The sequence below is a fragment of the Enhydra lutris genome, unplaced genomic scaffold (assembly GCF_002288905.1).
Source record: "Enhydra lutris kenyoni isolate GAN:26980312 unplaced genomic scaffold, ASM228890v2 scaffoldscaffold17, whole genome shotgun sequence".
Lineage (NCBI taxonomy): Eukaryota > Metazoa > Chordata > Mammalia > Carnivora > Mustelidae > Enhydra > Enhydra lutris.
In genome coordinates this window covers 11,570,683-11,592,689 of record NW_019154101.1, presented here as the reverse complement: position 1 = coordinate 11,592,689, position 22,007 = coordinate 11,570,683, and the positions used below count along the sequence as shown (strand labels likewise).

The 22,007-nt window shown below is 45.4% G+C and overlaps 1 protein-coding gene across 1 annotated transcript in view; it reads left to right on the top strand.

Moving 5' to 3' along the window:
* The first annotated feature begins 8,779 nt into the window (after window positions 1-8,779).
* LOC111147463 (RAB44, member RAS oncogene family) overlaps window positions 8,780-22,007 on the top strand; it is a 28,347-nt gene continuing 15,119 nt past the window's right edge. Inside the window, 3 exon segments of the mRNA XM_022503493.1 lie at window positions 8,780-8,986; window positions 19,740-19,851; window positions 20,824-20,998. Coding sequence (XP_022359201.1) covers window positions 8,780-8,986; window positions 19,740-19,851; window positions 20,824-20,998 — 494 coding nt within the window.

The window sequence follows — 22,007 nt, the reverse complement described above, 5'->3', positions numbered from 1 at the left end:
AATCCAACCTCATTCTGCTTCCCAGGGAAATGGTGAGAGCCCAAGATCTTAGATTTGTTGTGGTTGCCCTATCCGGCAGCAGACATTGTTGGCCCTACTTCCAAAATATATCCAGAGTCCTCTCGCCGTCACCTCCACCACTGCGCTCCTGGTCCAAACCATCTCTTCTTGTGTGAATTATCTTACCAGCCTCCTCAGTGGTCTCCCTGCTTCAGCCCTTGCCTAGTACAGTCTGTTATCCACAATGAAGGATCATGTCACCCTCCAAATGGCTTCTACCTCACAATAAGAACCCAGGTCTTCACGTGGCTTATAGGTCTTGCTCTGTTACTTCTGGCCTCATCTTCTCTACTTTTCCCTCTTCCATCCATTACCTGCTCCAGCTACACAGGTCTCCTTACTGTTCCTCAGGGACACAAAGCATGCTCCTACCTCAGGGCCTTTGCACTCCCTGTCCCCTTTCTCTGAACACTCTTCTTCTAGATCTTCTTCTTCATATTTTCTCTTCCAATATCACCTCCTCAGACAGGCTTCCCTCTCTCAGCCACCCCATCTAAAGTATGTTTCCCACCACTTTATGTATTCACTTTGCTTTACTTTTTCCATTCACTTATTGCTACCAGCCATCATATGACATATGGTGTGTTTTTTCCCCTCAGTTTTGTATCCTCAGTGCCTAGCACAGTGTCTGGCACATATTAGGTGCTCAATAAATATTTTTGAACAAAAAAATCAATGCCTTCTTTAGTTCAAGAAAGCTATAGAAACTCTCTTGAGTATCAATTTCCTCAAGCCATGAAAATGGGGTAAAAAGGATGGTTTGTTGGGAGAATATATATTACTCTAGAAATTAAATTTATTAAATTTCAAAATTTTTGTTTTGAAATAACTTCAGATACACAGGAAAGTTGCAAATATAGTAAAATAATTCCCATATTATACCCTTCACCAATAGTCATTACATGTGAACGTTTTGCCACATTTCCCACCTCATTCTCTGAATACATACACATTATTCTTAAATTTACTTTTGAGCAGATAATGTATAAAGATGGTACAAAATAAACAGTGGAACATAAACTTCCCTCCTTCTCCATCCCACTTCTTTCTGGCCCAGCTGCTACCATTTTCTTATATATTCTGTCAGAAATATTTGGTGTGTTTACAGCCATATAGGAAAGCACATGTATTTGTAGAGCATAAACTTCATCCACACACTTTTTTTTCTTCATGCAAAGCATACCAGACTCACTGTTCTACCCCTTGTTTTTTGTTTGTTTGTTTGTTTTTTTACGTAATCTCTATACCCAATGTGGGGCTCGAACTTACAACCCTGAGATCAAGAGTCCCACAGTCCACTGAATGAGCCAGCCAGGTGCCCCTGTACCTGGCCTTTTTTTTTTTTTTAAGATTTTATTTATTTATTTGAGAGAGAAAAAGAGAGAATGAATGGGGGAGGGGCAGAGGGAAAGAATCTCAGGCAGACTCCCCACCAATCATGGAGCGTGATGAGACCTGATTCTATGACCCAGGAATCATTATGTAAGCTGAAACTGAGAGTCTGACGCTTAATCGTCAGGTTGAGCCAGCCAGGAGCCCCTGCATCTTGCTTTTTCTATTCAACAATGTATTTTTAAGGTCTTCACACTGGTCCACCTGTATGTTTCTCCTCCTTTTCTTCACAGCCTCATGGTAGGTCCCATACGGACATATTTGAGCTTCTCTAACCAGATCCCCATTGATGGAAATTCAGGTTTTTTCCAGTCCTTTGACGCTATAGACAATGTAGTCATGAAATCCTGTCATGTTGTCATTTGGGGCATCACCTGCAGGACAAATGACTAAAAGTGAAATTGCTGAGTAAAAAGTTCTCTCCTTTTCGATGTGGACAGATATCACCACGTTGCTTTTCAGGAAAGCTGCACCAGTTTATGTTCTTACCCACAACATGTGAAAATGTTTTCCTACATCCTTTACAACACAGCATGCTATCAATAATTTTTTGCTTTGACAGTTGGAAACTTAAAATATCACACTGCAGTTTTATTTTTGTTTCTTTTATTATAAGTGAAGATACTTTTCACATGTTGAAAAGCGATTGATACTATTTTTCATGAATTGCTTACTTATATGGTGGTGATTTCTCTAATGAACTGTTGCTTTTTCATTGATCTAGAGGAACTCATGATCTGTGGAAGAAATGAGCTTGTTTTCTGGAACATGTGAATTTTTTTCACTGTTTGTTTGCCTTTTGACTTGTCAATGGTGACTCTTCTTTTTTTGCCATTCATTTATTTATTTTTTATTTCTATTATTTTTAAAGATTTATTTATTTATTTGAGAGAGAGAGAGAAAGAGAGCACGAGTGGGAGGGGCAGAGGAGAGAATCTCAAGCAGACTCCTCACTGAGCACAGAGCCAGACTCGAGGCTCCATCCCATGACCATGAGATCACCACCTGAGCTGAAACCAAGAGCTGGACGCTTAACCAAATGCACCACCCAGGCGCTCCTTCAGTATTTTATTTTTTACTCAAAAACTTCTGTATAGTCAAATGTGTCAATCATTTCTTTTATGGCTTCTAATACTTTATGATAAGGCTAGAAGGTCTTAACTGCTCCAAGATAATTTTACTTATTTATTTATTTTTTTAAAGAGCTCAGATTTTTTTTTTCCAAATTTTATTTATTTACTTGACAGAGAGATATACAGAGCCAAAGAGCACAAATGGAAGGAAGGGCAGAGGGAGAGGGAGAGGGAGAAGCAGGCTCCCTGCTGAGCAGGGAGCCCTACCTGGGGCTCGATCCTAGGACCCTGGGATTAAGACCCGAGCCAGAGGGAGATGCTCACCAGACTGAGCCAATCAGATGCCCCTCCTTATCTAGTTTTAAAGTCTATTTCCTAAAAATTTTATTTATGTATTTATCTATCTATCTATCTATCTATCTATCTATCTATGACAGAACGTGTCCACACAAATGGGGTGGGGAGCAGAGGGAGAGGAAGAGCGAATCCCAAGCAGGGTCCCGCTCAGTACGAAGCCCAGCACAAGGCTGGAACTCACTCCCTGAGATCATGACCTGAGCCAAAATCAAGAGCTGGACACTGAACCACCCGGGCACCCAAGATCTTACTTATTTTTAAGTAATCTCTATGCATGACGAGGGGCTCAAATTCACAACCCTGAGACCAAGGGAGCCGTCTAAGTAGCCCCAGCTGGAATTATTTTAAGAGTTAGAGCTCCAGCTTTGCTTTTTGCAATTCTTCAGATGGTTTATTGAATAAACTATCTTTTATCCGCTGATTTGAAATGCCACTGTTAACACATGTTAAGTTCCCATATGTGCTTGAGTCTATTCTTGTCACTTCTGTGCCATTGATCCTTCCCTGTATATTCATGCAAGGGTCCCACTCTCTTCGGATGGTTGTAGCTTTCCAGCATATTTTGGTATTAAGTTAGACTATGTTCTATAAGATGATTTCGATGTAAGCTTCCCCTGGTTTTCCTCGCCACCTGAGGGTGCGGACCTGAGGGAAGGCATGGTGTAAGGTTACCCCAAGACAGTCTGTATACCCAGCTTTAGACATAACGGTGCCTATTGACACTTTGGCTGGGATAAGGCATTGCATCACGCTGGCAACCAGAGACTCGGGTCCAAGTTCTGGCTTTGCCACTGAGAGCTGAGTGACTTTGACCAGCCCATCTTGCCCTTCAGAGCCTCTCCTTAGAGAAGGGCCTCCCTCTCATTTCCAGCAGTCTCCAGTTCTAAGACCCTAGGGTGAGAGGCCTGGGGAGTACCAGGCAGGATTATGAAAGGACACCCCGTGCTCACTTCTACAGGAAGTTCCATAGATAACACAGGAGATTGGCTCGCTGGGGAACGGAAAGAGCCATTAAGCAAGAGACAAGACTGTTAACAGTCCCAGAGCTCGTGGGTTCTTGGGGGCAGTGGTTGCCCCATCACCAGGTCCAGGAGGCCAGGACTGTGTGCACGACTGGGAGTCTTTGAAGGTGGGAGCCCCCTGGAGTTGCAATGCTTCTTTTCTTTGGAGGGGTTGAGGATGGGAGGAGGAGTTGTCTGGGTCCCCATCTGGCTCCAATGACAAGGCTGAAAAGGTCTGAGCCCACTTTCCTCAAGAGTTTGGTCTAACAAGGGCACTTGGGCAGGGGACTGGGATAGATTGCCTACCTTAAATGGCCCTGTGACCTTGGGCAAGTCACCTGGCTTCTCAGAGCTGTGGGTTCTCTACTGAGTTAGGGGAGGAGAGAGGGTAACTAGGCTAGAGCAAGGCAGTAGGTGGTCTCTCAGACCCACCAGCTTGGACAACCTGGGTTCAGTGACCATCACGATTACTTGCAGTTAGTAAAGTAAGTGGAGTGAGGAGCAGACCCAGTTCCTTGCCCCTTTGGTGAGACAATGAAGGAATTGGGGGAAAGCCCAGCACAATTGTCCCCTACCCCATTTTTCTTATGGGCTTTCCACTCCCTGACTCCAAGCCTGTCATGCCTGCTCCCCTAACCCAGTCCCACAGCAGGGAGCTGGGATTCCCACAGTTGCCTGGGAGTAGGATCTATTTGCTCTCAAGTTTGGCTCCCAAATTCGTATGCTTTCTTGGGCAAGGAATGCGGGGAGAGGTGGGTAGACTTAGGGTGGGATGTGTGTTCCTGGTCACAGGGGCTTTTAACTTCAAGGGTGTGAGGCCACCTTGATCCAGAGAGGGGAATGTGGCGGAGGATGGAGGGGTGCCCTTGTGGGCTGGCTCCGAGGGGTGTTGCTCTGAGCGACTCTGAGCGGGCAGGGACCTTCGTACATGTGAACGACCTGTGAGGAATTGTCCTGTCAGACCCGTGAAGGGGTGGTCGGTGGTGGGAGCTGGCTGAGGAGGTGTGTGTGTGTGTGTGTATGTGTGTGCACCCATGTACACACATGTAGGAGGGACTGAAGTTGTCCCCACTATCTCTGGTTAGTCATGCTTGGCCATGAAAAGGTGCAGACTATTTTTAGGGTATGCTATAAGGCTGTGAAGGGAGAGTTTGCTATCCCTGACTGATGGTGTTTGCACTTTGAGGCAGTGTTGGTGGTAGGGTACCTGCTGCCTTTCCACTCCAGGCCTCCTAACAGGCAGGGGGTGCCTCTGAGTGGCCCTCCAGGGAAAGAAGGACTGATCGCCGAGGCTGTGGAAGGGCGGGAGGAGCCAGTGAGGTGTCCAGAAGGTCCTCCTTCTCTTCCTTCCTCCTTTCTTTCCTTCCCTCCTTCCCTCCTTCCTTTCTTGGAGAGAGAGAGAGAAGCAGGGGAGGAACAGAGAGGGGAGAGGCAGAGAGAGAGATAATGTCAAGATTCCCTGCTGAGCACAGAGCCTGACATGGGGGTCGATCTCACGACCTGGAGATCATGACCTAAGCTGAAACCAAGAGTTGGATGCTCAACTGAATGAGCCACCCAGATGCCCCAGAAGGTGCTGCTTTCTTATGAAACGCCAGCAGACTGTTAGAAATGGGCTGTGGAGGTGCAGCCCGACCAGGAACTCCCTGAAAGACATGTCAAGAACATCCCATATCCTGGGATATGGCCACAGGGAATGTACTTTAGGATTCTAATTCCCTTTACTTGTGGGAGCCTGGCAGACTCAGTTATATGGCACGTATATCATTATGAACTCTTCCCCCAGGGCTTCAGGTCTAGAAGCTTCTGTACTGAGAATCTTATCTTGCTGCCTCTTGTATGTTATCTCCAACGGAAGTACATGTGCAACTTGAGTTTCCAAGCCTTTTTCTTTTTTTAAAAGATTTTATTTATCTGACAGAGAGAGAGAGAGAGAGAGAGAGACTGAAAGCCCAAGCAGGGAGAGGGGCAGAGGGAGAAGGAGAATCAGACTCCCTGCTGAGCTTGATCCAGGGACTCTGGGCTCATGACCTGAATCGAAGGCAGGTTCTTCACTGACTAAGCCACCCAGGTGCCCCGAGTTTCCAAGTCTTACACCAACAAGCAAAGCTGGCTCAATCCGCCCTGCTCCAGAAGCCCCGTCCCACGCATGCTCTGTCCCGCATTCCACACAGGGGCCTTTGGCCACCAAGGAGGTCCCTCTCCAGGAAGTGGTCTTAGGAGAGCCTACGCCAGTTCTGCTACTGAGCCTCCCTCCCTCGGTTTCCTCACAGGTCAAGTGGGAGGAAACTTTATCTGCACAGTACTCAGCTCAGCTTTGCTGAGGCTCCAGTGGAATGTCACGTGCCCCACTCCCCCACCCCCGCCATGGGATGACCACCATTGTGAATGCCAACTTTACCCAGCAGACCCTGTGTGGTGGAAAATTTACAAGCTAGACGAATAACACACTCTCTGAGAACATGACTCATGCTAAGAAAAAGCAAAGCGGGAAAGGGAGGTCGGCCATGCCGGGAATGGGAGGTGCTGTTTCAACTTCAGTGATCCGGTCCCATCCTCACGGCAACTCTGTGGGGTAGATATCAGGCTAATGTTCCCATAAGGAAGCCAAGAGGCGGGAAGGTTAAGTGACTTGCCCAAGTTCAACAGCTCGCCAGAGGCAGACCTCGGAGAGGCAGAGGTCTGTCTGACACAGAGCACTGGGACTGAAAATCCCTTCCTCTCTTGGGCCTCCTTTCCCACATCCATGAATCAAGATGGTGGGATGGACTGACAGGGAGAAGGCACACATCTTCCCAATTTATCTACTGGAACCAGTGTCTCATAGCAGGATGGCTCACTCGTGCCGGCATTCAGCTGGTACTCAGTAAATGCTTGTCACTCAAGCGCACATTAGATCATGGGAACGGTTTGGGCAGAAGGACGTCTTTTTGGTGGAGGTATGCTGTACTGCTAACTGTTCTTTGTGGGGGGAGAAAGCCCTGATTTGTAGCGTTTGCTGGCTTACATGGTGCAAATACTCCCATGGCGGCTGAGCTAGGAAAAATGGTGCACAGTTGGCTTTTGCAAAGCCCCTCAGATCTGGCTCCTCAGTTTTCATCTGTGATCTTAAAACTGCATCTGGGGGTGCTGGGTGGCTCAGTTGGTTAAGCATTTACCTTCGGCTCAGGTCATGGTTCTGGGGTCCTGGGATCAAGTCCCGCATTGGGCTCCCTGCTTGGTGGGAAGCCTGCTTCTCCCTCTTCCTCTGCCCTTCCTCTGCCCTGGGTGCAGTCTCTCTCTCAAATAAACAAATAAATGAATACTTAAAACAAAAAAACCCTGCATCTGAAACAGACTTGGAAGGCTCCAAGAGAAAGAAAGAGACAGCAAGTTGGAGAGAAACAGATGGAGCGATCAAACACCCAGGAAGAACCAGAGAGAAAGACTGGTGGAGAGAAAGAGAGAGAGACTCAACTTCACTTTAAAGCTTGTGGGGGGGGGGTCTCCACAGGCTGAGGGATTGCTTTAGTCAAATCCTGTGCACCCTGTGCCCCAGGGGAGGCTGGACCAGTGGTGCCAGAGCCCAGGGAGAAGCCCATCATCCCTCCCAGTCAGCCTGTCTGTGACCTTTCACCTCAGCAGAGAAAACCGGGAGGGGTCTTCTTGTTCCTGCTGTCTCATGCCGCACATGTTCCTTTGTGCAAGTTGTTCACTGCTTTTAAATCCTACCTGCCTTCCTTAGGGCTTGGCTCCCCGCCGGGCCATGCTGGAAGCTGCCTGCCCGTGGGCACATCAGGCCCCTCCCACCACCCACTGTTGTAGGTGCCCCCCTTCCCCGCTTATTCCCCTTCCCATACCCAGGGCAGGCCCAGAGCGTACCTCTTCCAGCCTCCAGCCTCCCTTTGTTCTGTCCTTGGGGGTCTCACCTAGACAAATCTTTATCCATCAGAATCCTTATCAATAGACCAACCTAAGACTTTCCATGAGAGTTGGGAGGACCCCAATTTGTGAACTGGACAACGCTTACGTGAGCGCCTACTGTGTGCTAAGGAGTGGGGAGCAATGGAGACCAAGCCACACAGTGACATCCTTAGGGGGAGCCCAGAGCATCATGGGGCCACAGTCTAGGGGGTACTGAACCCTGCTTGAAGCATGGGGGTGGCTGCAGGAAAGGCTTCTTGGAAGAGGTGGCCTCTTAGGTGAGGGAGGAAGAGGCATCAGCTGGGTGGGGGGATAAGAGAGTCAGGGAAGTTGGGGCAAAGGGAGCAAAGTAAGAGAGGATCTGATATTCCAGGAATGGAAGTGGTTCAGCAGGCTTGATGGACTTCGAGGGTGGGGGAGGGAGCAGGGTAAAGCAGGGGCAAGGCCGTAAGACCCACTGATTCCCTCCTGCGTGTGTCCAAGGAGCAGTCAGATGGTGTTGAGAAAAAGAGGACTGGAGGTCAGGTGAGAGGGTGGTGGGGGGCGGGTGGGGAGGCAGTGGTGGAGGGATCCTCCAAGATGAGATGTGAGGGAATGAGCTGGAGGAGTGGCAAGAGAGACAGCTCAGACAGTGAGACCCTGGACAACCCTGTGTCCCCATCCTCATCTCGAAACAGAACCGATCCTGCACAGGGCTCTTTCATATAACGGCCAAGGAAGACTTTTGATGAGCAAAGATCTAAAAGAGATGAGGGCACGTGGATAGCTTGAAGGAAAAGCATTCTGGGCAGAAGGAACAGAAAGGACAAAGGCTTCATGCTGGAGGCCAGAAGGTGGGAGAGTGTCACGAGGTCCGAGAGGCCAGCTGGGGTCCAAGCAGCTCATCAGCCATGGTGTGTTTTCTCCAGGAGACCTGGGAGGGTTTTCAGCAGAGTGACTGTGTGCAGCACCCCACAACCCCTCACTATTCCTCTGTCCCCAGGCCCAAAGAGCATGGAGAGTGGACAGAGAGTGCCCCGGAAGGGCCGCAGGCTAGGCTCCAGCCGCCGGCGGCAGTTGCGAGAACCAGCTGACGGCCAGGATGCCCCTGTGGCCCCAGAACCAGAGTCCTCATCCTCCCTGGCAGCCACTGAGCTGCAGCATTTCTTCCAGGACTGCGGGGCCAAGGAGAGGGGCTTCGTCACCCGTGAGGACCTGGCGGTGAGTCGGAGTCCCCAGCTCTTCCCCTAAATCCCTTTTTGGTGGCCTCCTGAGACTTCCTATCCCATAAAGCAGGGGAGGCCTGCTCTTCCCCCTTTCTCCCATCCAAAATTTGCTCTCAAAGAGGAACTCCCATGCACTGTCCTTGGGAATGCAGACTGGTACAGCCACTGTGGCAAAAGTATAGAGGTTCCTCAGAAAATCTGAAATGGAAATACCATACTGGGGATGTACCCAAAGGAAACAAAAACAGTAATTCAAAAAGATATATGCAGCCCTATGTTCCTTGCTGTGTTATTTACAATAGCCAAGATAATGGAAGCAACATAGTGTCCATTGGTACATAAATGAATAAGGAAGATGTGGCATATATACACAATGAAATATTCCTCAGCCACAAAAAAGAATGAGATCTTCTATTTTGTGACAACATGGATGGACCTAGAGGGTATTATGCTATGTGAAATGAGTCAGACAGAGAAAGCCAATGCTATATGATTTCACTCAGATGCAGAATCAAAAAACAAATGAACAAACCAAAGGCAGAAACAGACCCATAAATGCAGAGAACAAGTGGTTGCCTGAGGAAGGTGAGTGGAAGGACAGGCAAAATAGGTGAAGTGGGGGACACAGACTTTTAGTCGTGGAATGAGTAAGTCATGGGGATGAAAGGTACAGTACAAAGAATATAGTCAAGGGTAGTGTAGCAGTGTTGTATGGTGGGAGCTACCCTTGTGAGCACACTGTAACATACAGACTTGTCAGATTACTATGTTGTACACCTGGAACTAATGTAATACTGTGTGTCAATGATAATTCAATTAAAATTTAATTAATTAGGGGCACCAGGGTGGCTCAGTTGGTTAAGCACCTGACTCTTGGTTTCAGCTCAGGTCATGACCTCAGGGTTGTGAGATCAAACCCCATATTGGGCTCTGTGCTGAGCATGGAGTCTGCTTAAAATTCTCTCTCCCTCTTTCTCTCTGCTCCGCCTCATTCTCTCTCCCTCTCTGAAAAAAACAATAACACCCATTAATTAATTAATTTTAAAAAATATAAAGATCAGGGACGCCTGGGTGGCTCAGTTGGTTAAGCGGCTGCCTTCGGCTCAGGTCATGATCCCAGCGTCCTGGGATCTAGTCCCACATCGGGCTCCTTGCTCATCAGGGAGCCTGCTTCTCCCTCTGCCTCTGCCTGCCATTCTGTCTGCCTGTGCTTGCTCTCTCTCCCTCTCTCTCTCTCTGACAAATAAATAAATAAAATCTTAAAAAAATATATAAAGATCAGTAGGCAAAAAGCATAGTTTGCATACTAGGTGTTTATGCTCCTCTACAAAGGAATATTCTTTGTGTTAAATGACAAGCACAGATGTTTTCTGAGACAAATCAATAAATGTCATAAAATTTGCCCTCAGATAAGTTGAGGAATTTGTTTATACTAGTATGTAAATGGCTGATAAGGCAGTATGTGTTCTGCTCTTTCAGAAACATTTGCATTTTTTTTTAAAGATTTTATTTATTTGACAGAGATCACAAGTAGGCAGAGAGGCAGGCAGAGAGAGAGAGGAAGGGAAGCAGGCTCCCTGCTGAGCAGAGAGCCCCACATGGGGCTTGATCCCAGGACCCTGGGATCATGACCTGAGCCGAAGGCAGAGGCTTTAACCCACTGAGCCACCCAGGCGCCCCGAAACATTTGCATTTTAACAAAGGAAAGGACTTCAAGCCAAAGAAGGAACTTGCAAGTGATACAATTCTAGGCCTATGGAGCAGGGAAGTTTATCCTGGGGAGCAGAGTCCTGGAAATCAAACCATGTCAATGACTAGAAACATCAATGACAAGACCAGCCATGGTTGGTCCCTATAAGGAGTCTTAGGCTCTGGCACAGACCAACATTGACCAATTTTTCTTTGGTTTTTCCTCATTCTCTGCAAAAGGGTCTATGTGGGTTGCTGGAGTCTTCCTGGGCCTACCGTCTCCTCTGGATACTGCTCCATGCTCCAGACTTTGTCCTGCCCCCATCAGAACTGAGTTTTCCTGTGGTCTGTCCTCAGGGCCACAACAAGGAACCAATGGATGTTGTTGAAATAGAATTTTCAGGGGTGCCTGACAGTGGAGCATGTGCCTCTTTATTTCAGGGGTCATGAGTTCATGTCCTATGTTGGGCATAGAGATTATTTAAAAATAAATAAATAAATAAATAAATAAATAAGAATGACTTTCTCAGATGGGCCTTCACCAACTCCCTTGAGCAGAGGGAGCAGCAGGCTGAGGCAGAAGCAAATTGCCTGCTGAGTGAGGAGCCCGATGTGGGGACTGGATCCCAGGACCTTGAGATCATGACCTGAGCTGAAGGCAGACACTTAGCCAACTGAACCCTGCAGGCATCCTTATATATAATTTTCAAAAGGGTAAAAAAAGTAAATATAAAATCAAGTAAGTATAAAATCAACACTTACCAAAGGTTTTATCTAATTAATTTTTATTACTAAATAATGAAGGAACCAATAAGATGTTACAACTGGCCCAAAAAACTAGCATGTGAGAAGCTAGGCTACAATATTTAAAGGCAATTTGACAAGAGACTGTTAGGATAAGATTGCTGAGTTCAATTTTTAACATGGCTGATGTCCAACAGGTCGTAAATCTTTAGGGTTATCTGTTGTCCTACACAAAAATTTTCATCTCTCCCAGGCAAAAATCTGCAAGTTAACAAGTAACTTCAGCAAGTCTGGGACTTTTAATTAAAGATAAACAATGAGATGGACTGAGTGCATTCCTCTAGTCTAGACAATGCTTGAAAGGACATGCTCTCCACCTTTTGGCCCAGTTTCCCAGTTTCCAATTATTCAGATAATTTTCTGTGATGATAAATGATCTCCTGATATAAAAAAGCCTATTCTCATTCCCCCTATTTCCATCAGCTCAGCATCCTTGAGCTTGCTCTACAAATCTAGACTTTGAAAGTATGAAGTCATTTTAGCTTTGTCCCTAACTTTTCATACAGAATCTTAGCTTAAAAACCCCTGGTATTTGCTCTTCTACCTAGAGTGAATGTCTGTTCACTAGGGCTTGCCTAGGGCTGAATAGATGCCTGGGATGTGGAACTTTCAGTGTTAAAACTGGGAACATCTGGGGCAGACTGGGTCCAGCTGGCCACCCTATTTCTATCCGCAGGACAGGAAACTAAACCCAAGACTCTCTTCAACTTTCACCTATAGCCCCTATAAATGCAAAGGGTTTCCTTTCTTCTTGAGAGTCCCAATTTTTCTAAGGTCCTCTTCCTGCCTGGAAGCAGCCTTCCTTGTCAATTTTATACTTATTCGCCAACCTTCTGGGCCAGGCTGCTGGGATAAATAAAAACTTATTTAAAACCATCAACCCTGCTGGGAGGGTTTTGCAGACATTGGCTCCATGGCTGTTCCTTACAGCAGACTTGTCACATCTGATTAAATGAGAATCATTCTTCAATGTGACACTCTAGTTACACAATTGATTCATCCAACTATATCCCAGCAAAAAAAAAAGGACAGATTCTTATTGAAACAATAATTCTATCGCCATGGAAAGTCAGGAGGCCCAGGAAGTGTCAGTTTCTGAATCAAGAGTGGGTCAGTGAGATTCAGATAACATTTACAATGTTTAACTTCGGTTTACAAAAGCAGTCAACTACCAAACTGAAGGTTAGAGATGGCTCAAGAAGACAGAGAAAAAACTTCCTCTTCGATCCATAAAGGTAGAACGATAAAAAATAGTACCAGTTATATCCCCAACAAATAACCACAACTCCATTTCCTTGAACCATTCATTCAGTTCTATGTCATTTATTCCTGTTCTGCTGGATATTGAATGAGCTGGCCGTTTCTGGACTCAAGAGTCCTGGAAATTGTCAGTCTGCCAGCTTGGCTGAAGGTCCGCTAACATCAGCTCAGAATCCTTGTATCCAAGGGAAGCATCAGTAGCTCACAGAACTGGGTCCAGTCCTTTTCTGCAAGGTGTTGGGTCTATCCCTGGTGGCCTGCAGCTCTCAACTGAGACTTCAGGCCAATGTAGGAAAGGAGAAATAACTAGTGTTGGTGGTGAGGATGTGGAGAAAAGGGAACACTCGTGCTCTGTTGATGGGAATGTAAATTGGTACAGTCACTCTGGAAAACAGTATGGTGGTTGCTCAAAAAATTAAAAATAGTTCTACCCTCGGGAATCCAGCAATCCCACTCCTAAATATTTACCCGAAGATAACAAAAACGCTAATAAGAAAAGATAATCTGTACTGCCATGTTCACTGCAGCATTTTTTACAATAATAGCTAATGCACAGAAAGAACCTAAATGTTCATCAGTCCTTCCAGGGTAGGAAACATTTTTGCTAATGAGACTGAAAAGCTGTGGTTATTTATTACATCACTAATAATATCAGAGTGGAAGAGAGTGAAGTTCTCTGTTGGGATACAGCACAAAACTATTTCGTAGGGTTTGATTAATGTTTCCCCTGAAGATAAGCACATATCATGGATCAGCAAACACACTGAGCAAACTCCAGGCCTTCCCATAAAGCAAGCAGTTTCTGAAATATTTATATGAATCGCATTTTATCTATGGAAACTTAGCCTAGGAAAGCCTGAACATCTCTGCTGATTTGACGGTTCTTCCCATGATGTTTTTTTTTTCAACCCAAACCATATGTATCATATGTATATAAATATACATATGTAAAAATATATATGAGGTTAAATTTTAAAAAATTTTATTTTTATTTATTAAATTTATTTTATTTTATTAAAGTTTATAATTATATTTAGTTTTTAAGTATATATATTTAAAAGTACATATATAGGGGCGCCTGGGTGGCTCAGTGTGTTAAAGCCTCTGCGTTCGGCTCAGATCATGATCTCAGGGTCCTGGGATCCAGCCCCGCATTGGGCTCTCTGCTCATCGGGGAGCCTGCTTCCTCCTCTCTCTCTCTCTGTCTGCCTCTCTGCCTACTTGTGATCTCTATCTGTCAAATAAATAAATAAAATCTTTTAAAAAAGTACATATATATACTTTATATATATATATATATATATATATATACACTTTATATATATATATATACTTTATATATATTTGTGTGTGTGTGTGTGTGTGTGTGTGTGAATATATATATAAATTTAACCTCCACCCTCCTAACCCAAGCCATATATAACATTAGATTTTGTTATAGGTTAAACCCTCAGTTTTTATTTTCATCTACATGCAACAAATACAGCAAGATTTATCTTTAGCGATAATAATCAACTCATTATCTTTTAGGAGCGGGTGTTAAACATAACACGGTATTTAATCCTTTTATCGTATTAATCAAACTTAATGAGCTTTTAAAATACGTTGTAAGTTATCTATATTACCCAAAAGAACATTAGAAATATTTCAGCATCGGGGATTTGAATTTCCTTATAATTTTTGAAAATTATTTTTTCACATATTTTTTATTGAGGCATAATTGATGTAATATTATATTAGTTTTAGGTATACAGTGTCATGATTTGATATCTGTCCCTGCTGCAAAACGATCACCACAATAAGTCTAGTTAACAGCCTTCACCATACAGTTACAAAATTTCTTTTCTTGTGATGAGAGCTTTCAAGATTTACTCTTCTACTTTCAAAGATGCAATTCAGTATTATTAACCATTGTCACCATGCTATACATTACATTCCCATGACATATTCATTTTATAACTGGAAATTGTACTTTTTTTGACACCCCCCCCATCCGCCTCAGGGATTGCCCAATGTGTTCTCTGTATTCATGAGGTCTGTTCTTCGGTTTATTTGTTGGTTGGTTAGTTGGTTTTAGATTCCACATATAAGTGAGTTCATTCAGTATTTATCTTTTTCTGTCTAGTATAATTCACTTAGCACAGTGCCCTCAAGGTCCATCCATGTTGTTGCAAATGGTAAGATTTCATTCTTTTATAGGCTGAGTAAGGTTCCATTCTGTATATATGCCATATCTTTATCCATTCATCCTTCTATGAACATTTAGGTTCTTTCTGTACATTAGCTATTATTGTAAATAATGCTGCAGTGAACATGGCAGTACAGATATCTTTTCTTATTAGCGTTTTTGTTATCTTCAGGTACATATTTAGGAGTGGGATTGCTGGATTCCCAAGGGTAGTTCTATTTTTAATTTTTCGAGCAACCACCATACTGTTTTCCAGAGTGACTGCACCAATTTACATTCCCACCAACAGAGCACGAGTGTTCCCTTTTCTTCACATCCTCACCACCAACACTTGTTATTTATTGCCCATCCTGCTCTTATAAATGGTGAAGTATTTAATAGATACAGAGGATATCCTAAATTTTTTTTCTAGATTTAGGATCTTATATTGGGAAGGCAAAATCAGAAGAGCTATCAGAGAACATTTTGGCCACTGGATTAAGATAGGATCATAGGACTCCTCCTACTCAACACACACAAAACAGACAATCATATTAAAAAATGGGCAGAAGACTTGAACAGACACTTCTCCAAAGAAGACACACAAATGGCTATCAGACACATGAAAACATGTTCATCATCACTAGCCATCAGGGAGATTCAAATTAAAACCACATTGAGATACCACCTCACACCAGTTAGAATGGCCAAAATTAGCAAGACAGGAAACAACATGTGTTGGAGAGGAAGTGGAGAAAGGGGAACCCTCTTACACTTTGGTGGGAATGCAAGTTGGTGCAGCCACTTTGGAAAACAGTGTGAAGATTCCTCAAGAAATTAAAAACAGAGCTTCCCTATGACCCTGCAATTGTACTACTGGGTATTTACCCCAAAGATACAGATGTAGTGAAAAGAAGGGCCATCTGTACCCCAATGTTTATAGCAGCAATGGCCACGGTCGCCAAACTGTGGAAAGAACCAAGATGCCCTTCAACGGACCAATGGATAAGGAAGATGTGGTCCATATACACTATGGAGTATTATGCCTCCATCAGAAAGGATGAATACCCAACTTTTGTAGCAACATGGACGGGACTGGAAGAGATTATGCTGAGTGAAATAAGTCAAGCAGAGAGAGTCAATTATCATATGGCTTTATTTATTTGTGGAGCATAACAAATAGCATGGAGGACAAGGGGAGATGGAGATGAGAAGGGAGTTGAGGGAAATTGGAAGGTGAGGTGAACCATGAGAGACTATGGACTCTGAAAAACAACCTGAGGGGTTTGAAGGGGCGGGGGGTGGGAGGTTGGGGGAACCAGGTGGTGGGTATTATGGAGGGCACGGATTGCATGGAGCACTGGGTGTGGTGCAAAAACAATGAATACTGTTATGCTGAAAAGAAATTTAAAAAAAAAGAAAAAAGAAAAAAAAAGATAGGATCATAGGAATCTGAGAAATAGTACTTGGCTACCTGTTGAATCAAAACAACAATAAAATAAAATATTTTGAGATAAACATTGGAGAAGGTAACGTGATTACAAGAATATTTAGCTTTTTTATAAGAGAGGTGACTTCAATTTTTTATTTTCTTTTTTTTTTTACTTGAAAACATGATCAAGCCAGAATAAAGTAGAGAAATTTACTCTGTTGACATAGGGAATCATTTATTTGGGCAGGCAATTTACAGAAGATAAACAGTAGCTTATTTTTAACTCTTGCTAAGAGCTCTATGATCAATTTATCATTTTAATAGAGATAGAGCTGAAATCTAATTTTGCATTAAAATAACACGTGGCAGTAAAACTTTCACAATTTTAAAAAATTATTTAAAACCATCGAAGCTGAGCCAAATTTGGCACTTGGTAAAGTGTTAACATGTTTCACAGCTTATTTTCAGATTTAGGTCTTATAAATCAAGGCAACTAAGATTCCCTTTCAACTAAGCAAACCCTCCACAACGGTATCTATCCAATTCAGATTTGCATTTTCATCCCTTTTCATGTTCTAGAACAATCAGACACTTATGACAAAACCACCTCCTTATTCTTTGGAAAGTAAAAATGTATCCCATTTTCCTTGCTGTATCTCTCTGTCCCTGTTGGTCCTAGTATAGTGTCAAACATCTGTAGTGATTGTAACTTTCAAACAAAGTAACCAACCTCTATTTCACAGAAAGAGCTGGGATACAAGTGAGCACTGTCTGTGTCATTCAAGCATTTTAGTAGACTTAGTCAAGCTCACAAACAGACATAACTCAACATTTTACAGTCACACATATCCCTTGCACAAGTTTTTAAAAGATTGTCATAAAAGGGGCACCTGGATGGCTCAGTCGCTTAAGCATCTGCCTTCGACTGTGGTCATGATCCCAGGGTCCCAGGATCGAACCCTGCATCAGGCTCCCTGCTCAGCAGGGAGTTTGCTTACCCCTCTACTTCTGCCCCTACCCCCAGCTTGTGCTCTTCCCCATTCCTGTCTCAAATAAATAAATAAATAAATAAATAAAATCTTTTAAAAAATTGTCATAAAACATACATAACACAAAATTTGCCATCTTAAACATTTTTATGTGTAGAGTTCAGAGGCATTAGGTATATTTTACAATATTGTGCAAGCATCACCACCACCATTTCCAGATCTTCTTCATCTTCCCCATCTCTGTCCCAATTAAACACTAACTCCCATTCTCCTTTCTCCCCATCCTCCAGAAACCCCCGTTCTCCTTTCTGTCTCTATGAATTTGACCACTCTAGTCCCTCATCTAAGTGGGAAAATATATTTGTCTTTTTGTGACCAGCTTCTTTACTTAGCATGATGTCTACTTAGCATGATGTCCTTAATGCTCATTCATGCTGTAACAGGCGTCAGAATTTCCTTCCTTTTTAAGGCTGAACAAAATATTCCACTGTATGTGAAGACCACATTTTGTCTTTCCATTCATCCTTCAGTGGACATTCGGGTTGCTTCCATCATTTGGCTACTGTGAATAGTGCCGCTATGAACTTGGGTATGCAAATATCTCCTTGAGTCATGAGTCTCTGCTTTGCCTTGCACAACCATTTAAACAACAGCAAAGATCAGCAAATCAGAGTTTCTGTTGCTTCCCAACCAAAAGACATTAGGTCTCTATCATGCATCCCACAAGGACCACCAATGGCCAGTCCATAAAGTTGAATCCCCTACCATTACTGTCACCAAAAATGAAAACACAGTATCAGCAAGGAAAAAAAGGCAGACAACAACAACAAAAGAAACAGCAAACCCGAAGTTCTGTCACACATGGGATTCTCCCCAAGAGCCAAGGGAGGAAGGGCTTGGGTTTCCTGAAGCCCATGAGGGGCCCTTCTTCAGCATCCATGTTATTTGGTTCTGATGGCTGAGTTTAGTGGGGCATCTCTATGGAACCTCCAAAACTCTTTTTTTTTTTTAAAAGATTTTGTTTATATATTTGACAGAGAGATAGAGAGAGAGAGAGCACAAGTAGGCAGAGAGGAAGGCAGAGGGAGAGGGAGAAGCAGGCTTTTTGCTGAGCAGGGAGCCTGACGTGGGGCTCGATCCCAGGATCCTGGGATCATGACCTGAGCTGAAGGCAGCCGCTTAACCGATTGAGCCACACAGGCACCCCAAAAACTCTTTTTTTAAAAGATTTTATTTATTTACTTGACAGAAGGAGAGAGCACCAGTGAGAGCAGGAGCAGGGGAGAGGGTCAGAGGGAGAGGAAGAAGCAAACTCCCTGCTCAGCAGGGACCCCAAGGCAGGGCTCGATCCCAGGACCCCAGGATCATGACCTGAGCAGAAGGCTGATGCTTCATCGACTGAGCCACCCAGGCGCCCCACCAAAACTCTTAAAGTATAATTTTCAAGAAGATAAAATCAGGGGTGCCTGGGTGGCTCAGTGGGTTAAAGCCTCTGCCTTTGGCTCAGGTCATGATCCCAGGGTTGTGGGATCGAACCCCACATTGGGCTCTCTGCTCAGCAGAGAGCCTGCTTCCCCTCTCTCTCTGCCTGCCTCTCTGCCTACTTGTGATCTCTGTCTGTCAAATAAATAAATAAAATCTTTAAAAAAAAAAAAGGAGATAAAATCATGACCCTTGGGCAAAAATAAAATAAATCCCACTCAAAGATTTTATTTAGCTCATTAATTAATGAGAGATGCCGTGAATGGTTGAAAGAGCATTAAAAAAATACACAACTGGATATCAAAGAAGTGTTTAGAACGAGATTGCTGAGTTAGAGTTTTCAAAGCTTGTTAATGTACAACAGGCCATAAATCTATGAGGTTATCTGTTCCAGTAGACAAAAATTATTTACATCTCTCCTGGACAAAATCTACAAGTTAATAGGTGACTTCATTTAGTCTGGGACTTCCAGTGTGTCCCAGGGGATGAAATGAAGTACATTCCTATGATCCAGGAGATGCGTGGATGGCCTTTGTCCCTGTGGAATGCTGAAAGAATGTGCTGTCCACCTTTTGGACTTATTTTCAAATTTTAGATAATTTTGGGGGGATACCGATAAACACATTCTGGGGAGGATTAGCTACTGTCCTTTATTAGGATCCTAAAGGGATGAGACTCAGAACAGGTAAGTTTGGGTGTTGGATGGAGGAAGGGGAAAGGCATGGAGGGAGTTCGGGACCCTGCTGAGAGGGCCATCTTGGGTAGGGTTCCGGAGCCTCCAGTGTAGGTCCTGGGTCAGCTTGGGGCTGGGACTCCAAAACTGGGGAGAGGGGAGGTAGGAGTGTCTGAACCCCTCTCTTTTTTGGAAGATGACCCCCAGGGTCTTCCCCAGTGGGAATAGTGCCAATTTACTTCTTCCTTGCAGGTGGCCAAGTTCAGCTTCCTGGGGAGTGAGGAGGAGCTGGAAATGATCTTTGACTGGGTGGATGTGGAGCAGAAGGGACGCCTCTCCCTGGAAGAATTCAGCTCTGGGCTCAGTATGTCTGTCCTGGGAGGGCCTCTGGGAACTTGCTGCCCAGCCAGACATCACATGCAGCATGCCTGGCTTGGGGAGGCTGGGCTGACAGGAAATGCAACAGGGGACCTCCACAACACCCCCAAGAGCCGTTCAGGGCATGGATGGTGGTATGGTTTATACTGGTGATGAGAATCTAAGCCTGCGTGGGCAGGCAGTTGGTTTAAGACCAGGCTGGGCCTTAAGACTCTAGCCCAGGAGACCCACTTACTTCCTTTCCAATGAGCAAGAGCAGTTCATTGGCTGGGGGGTGGGGCAGAGGGGGTCCTATTAGCATCCCCCTTCTCCAAGGAGGCCTCCAGGCTTACTTTCTGATGCCTCACTTTTCTTCTCCCCAACAAAAGTTTCTCCCTTGAGCAAGAGCTTAAGCAAGCCCACATGCCTTGTTTCTGCCTGAGAAAGGTCACATTCTGGCTTTGGTGAAGGGAATTCCAGGCCCCGGGAAGAAGCAAAGGGTGATATATAGTGGTTAGGGGCTTCCCAGGCCCTATGCCCCACTTTGGGCAGGGCTACTCCAACACCTGCTTCTCAACACAGGCCCCAAAGGACCTAAAAAGACCAAGGTCAGCAGGGCACAATATTTCCACTGATCTTCTCGATTCGGGGAAGGTGCGATGTCCTTGCCAAGACCCTGCAAAGTACAGCTCAGGCTCAAACTGCCGAGCCATCCAGAGTTCTCGGGTCTGCCGAGTCTCCAAAAGTTTGGGGGACAACGGAGAGGGAGGCCAGGAATCTGCACTCACAGCTCATAAAATAGGCAGAATATCTACCTTGAGTAGATTCCCAGGGACAATAGGATGAATGTATGAACATGGTCCTTTATCTATGTGACCAATACAGAATTATTTCCCCAAGGGCCAGAGCTGGGCAAGATGGGAGATCAGGGGGCCAAGTCAACCCCACTCTGCTGCCTTTTGTCCCCTCTGTCCCACAGAGAACATCTTTGGCTCCAGCCTGAGCACCCACAGGCTCCACAGAAAGAGGCCACTGTCCTCCAAGAGAGAATCCGCAGCCGCCAGCTTCCCAGGGCTGGAGGAGGCTGACCCGGAGGAGAAGGAGGCATTCTTTGCCTTCATCCAGCAGCTGGGGGCAGGCCACTTACTTCCGGAGTAAGGCCAGCACTGCGTGTGGAGGGGTGTGGGGGTGGGAGGACAGGGGAGGGCCATGCGCGGGCAGTGGGGTGGAGGACTCGACTGGACCCATGCCCAGGTGGGAGGCCACCGAATAAAGCTGGGAGCATATCCCGGTTTGGCCACGTGTTAGCTGTGTGACTGTGGGCAAGTGGCCTAACCTTTGACATCTGTCTTCCAGCTGCAGTGCGATCGTAGGGACAATTATGGGATTCATTGGAACCTGTGTGGAGAGTGTATGCTCTCCAGGAGGCCCTCCTGCCCTTACTCGCTCTCTCCCCGCCCCCATCCGTCCTGCCCTATGTGATTGCTCCCCAGAATTAGCGGGTTGGGGTATCAGCCTCCCAAAGGTACTCATATTCTTAAAAACACGACTGCCCTAGGGTACCTTTCTTAACCAAAAAGGACGGAGTGATTCAGGTAGAGCAATGCCCTGGGCTGGGCAGGTTTGGAGGAGGGGAAGGCATTTCCTCCAAGCTGTCTCAGGCTCTGGGCTCATGGGGTTCACTCATGCCCAGAGAAGAGGGAACTCTGCCTCTCCTCCCATACCCCCCAGACCCCCCTGGGTCTCTTAGAGCCAGCAAGGGACTCACCCTTGCCTGTGTACCTACAGGCTCTGCGGGGACAAGCTCTCAGAGGGTGGGGCCAGGTGTTTGTTGTAGGGCACGCCTGCTGGGACTGAGGGGACAGGCTGGAGGGGCAGGTGTGGTGGGGAGTCACTTACCCACTTGGCAGCTTAGCCCTGGCTCAGCCCTCTGGCACCTGTCTTCATGACTTAATTAAATCCAGGCGAAAGCAACAGTAATTGAAAGTCAGCCTTGTGCCAGATCCCAGGCTGGGACCTTCACTGGGCGTGGCTCATTCTCAAGCGAACTTAGCTCACCTGGCAGGTGACCGCCTCCCCACTGTACAAAGAAGCCCAGAGAGGGCACGGGAGTTGCCAGAAATCACACAGCTGCAGAGTGGGAGAAGAGAGAAGGCCAATGGC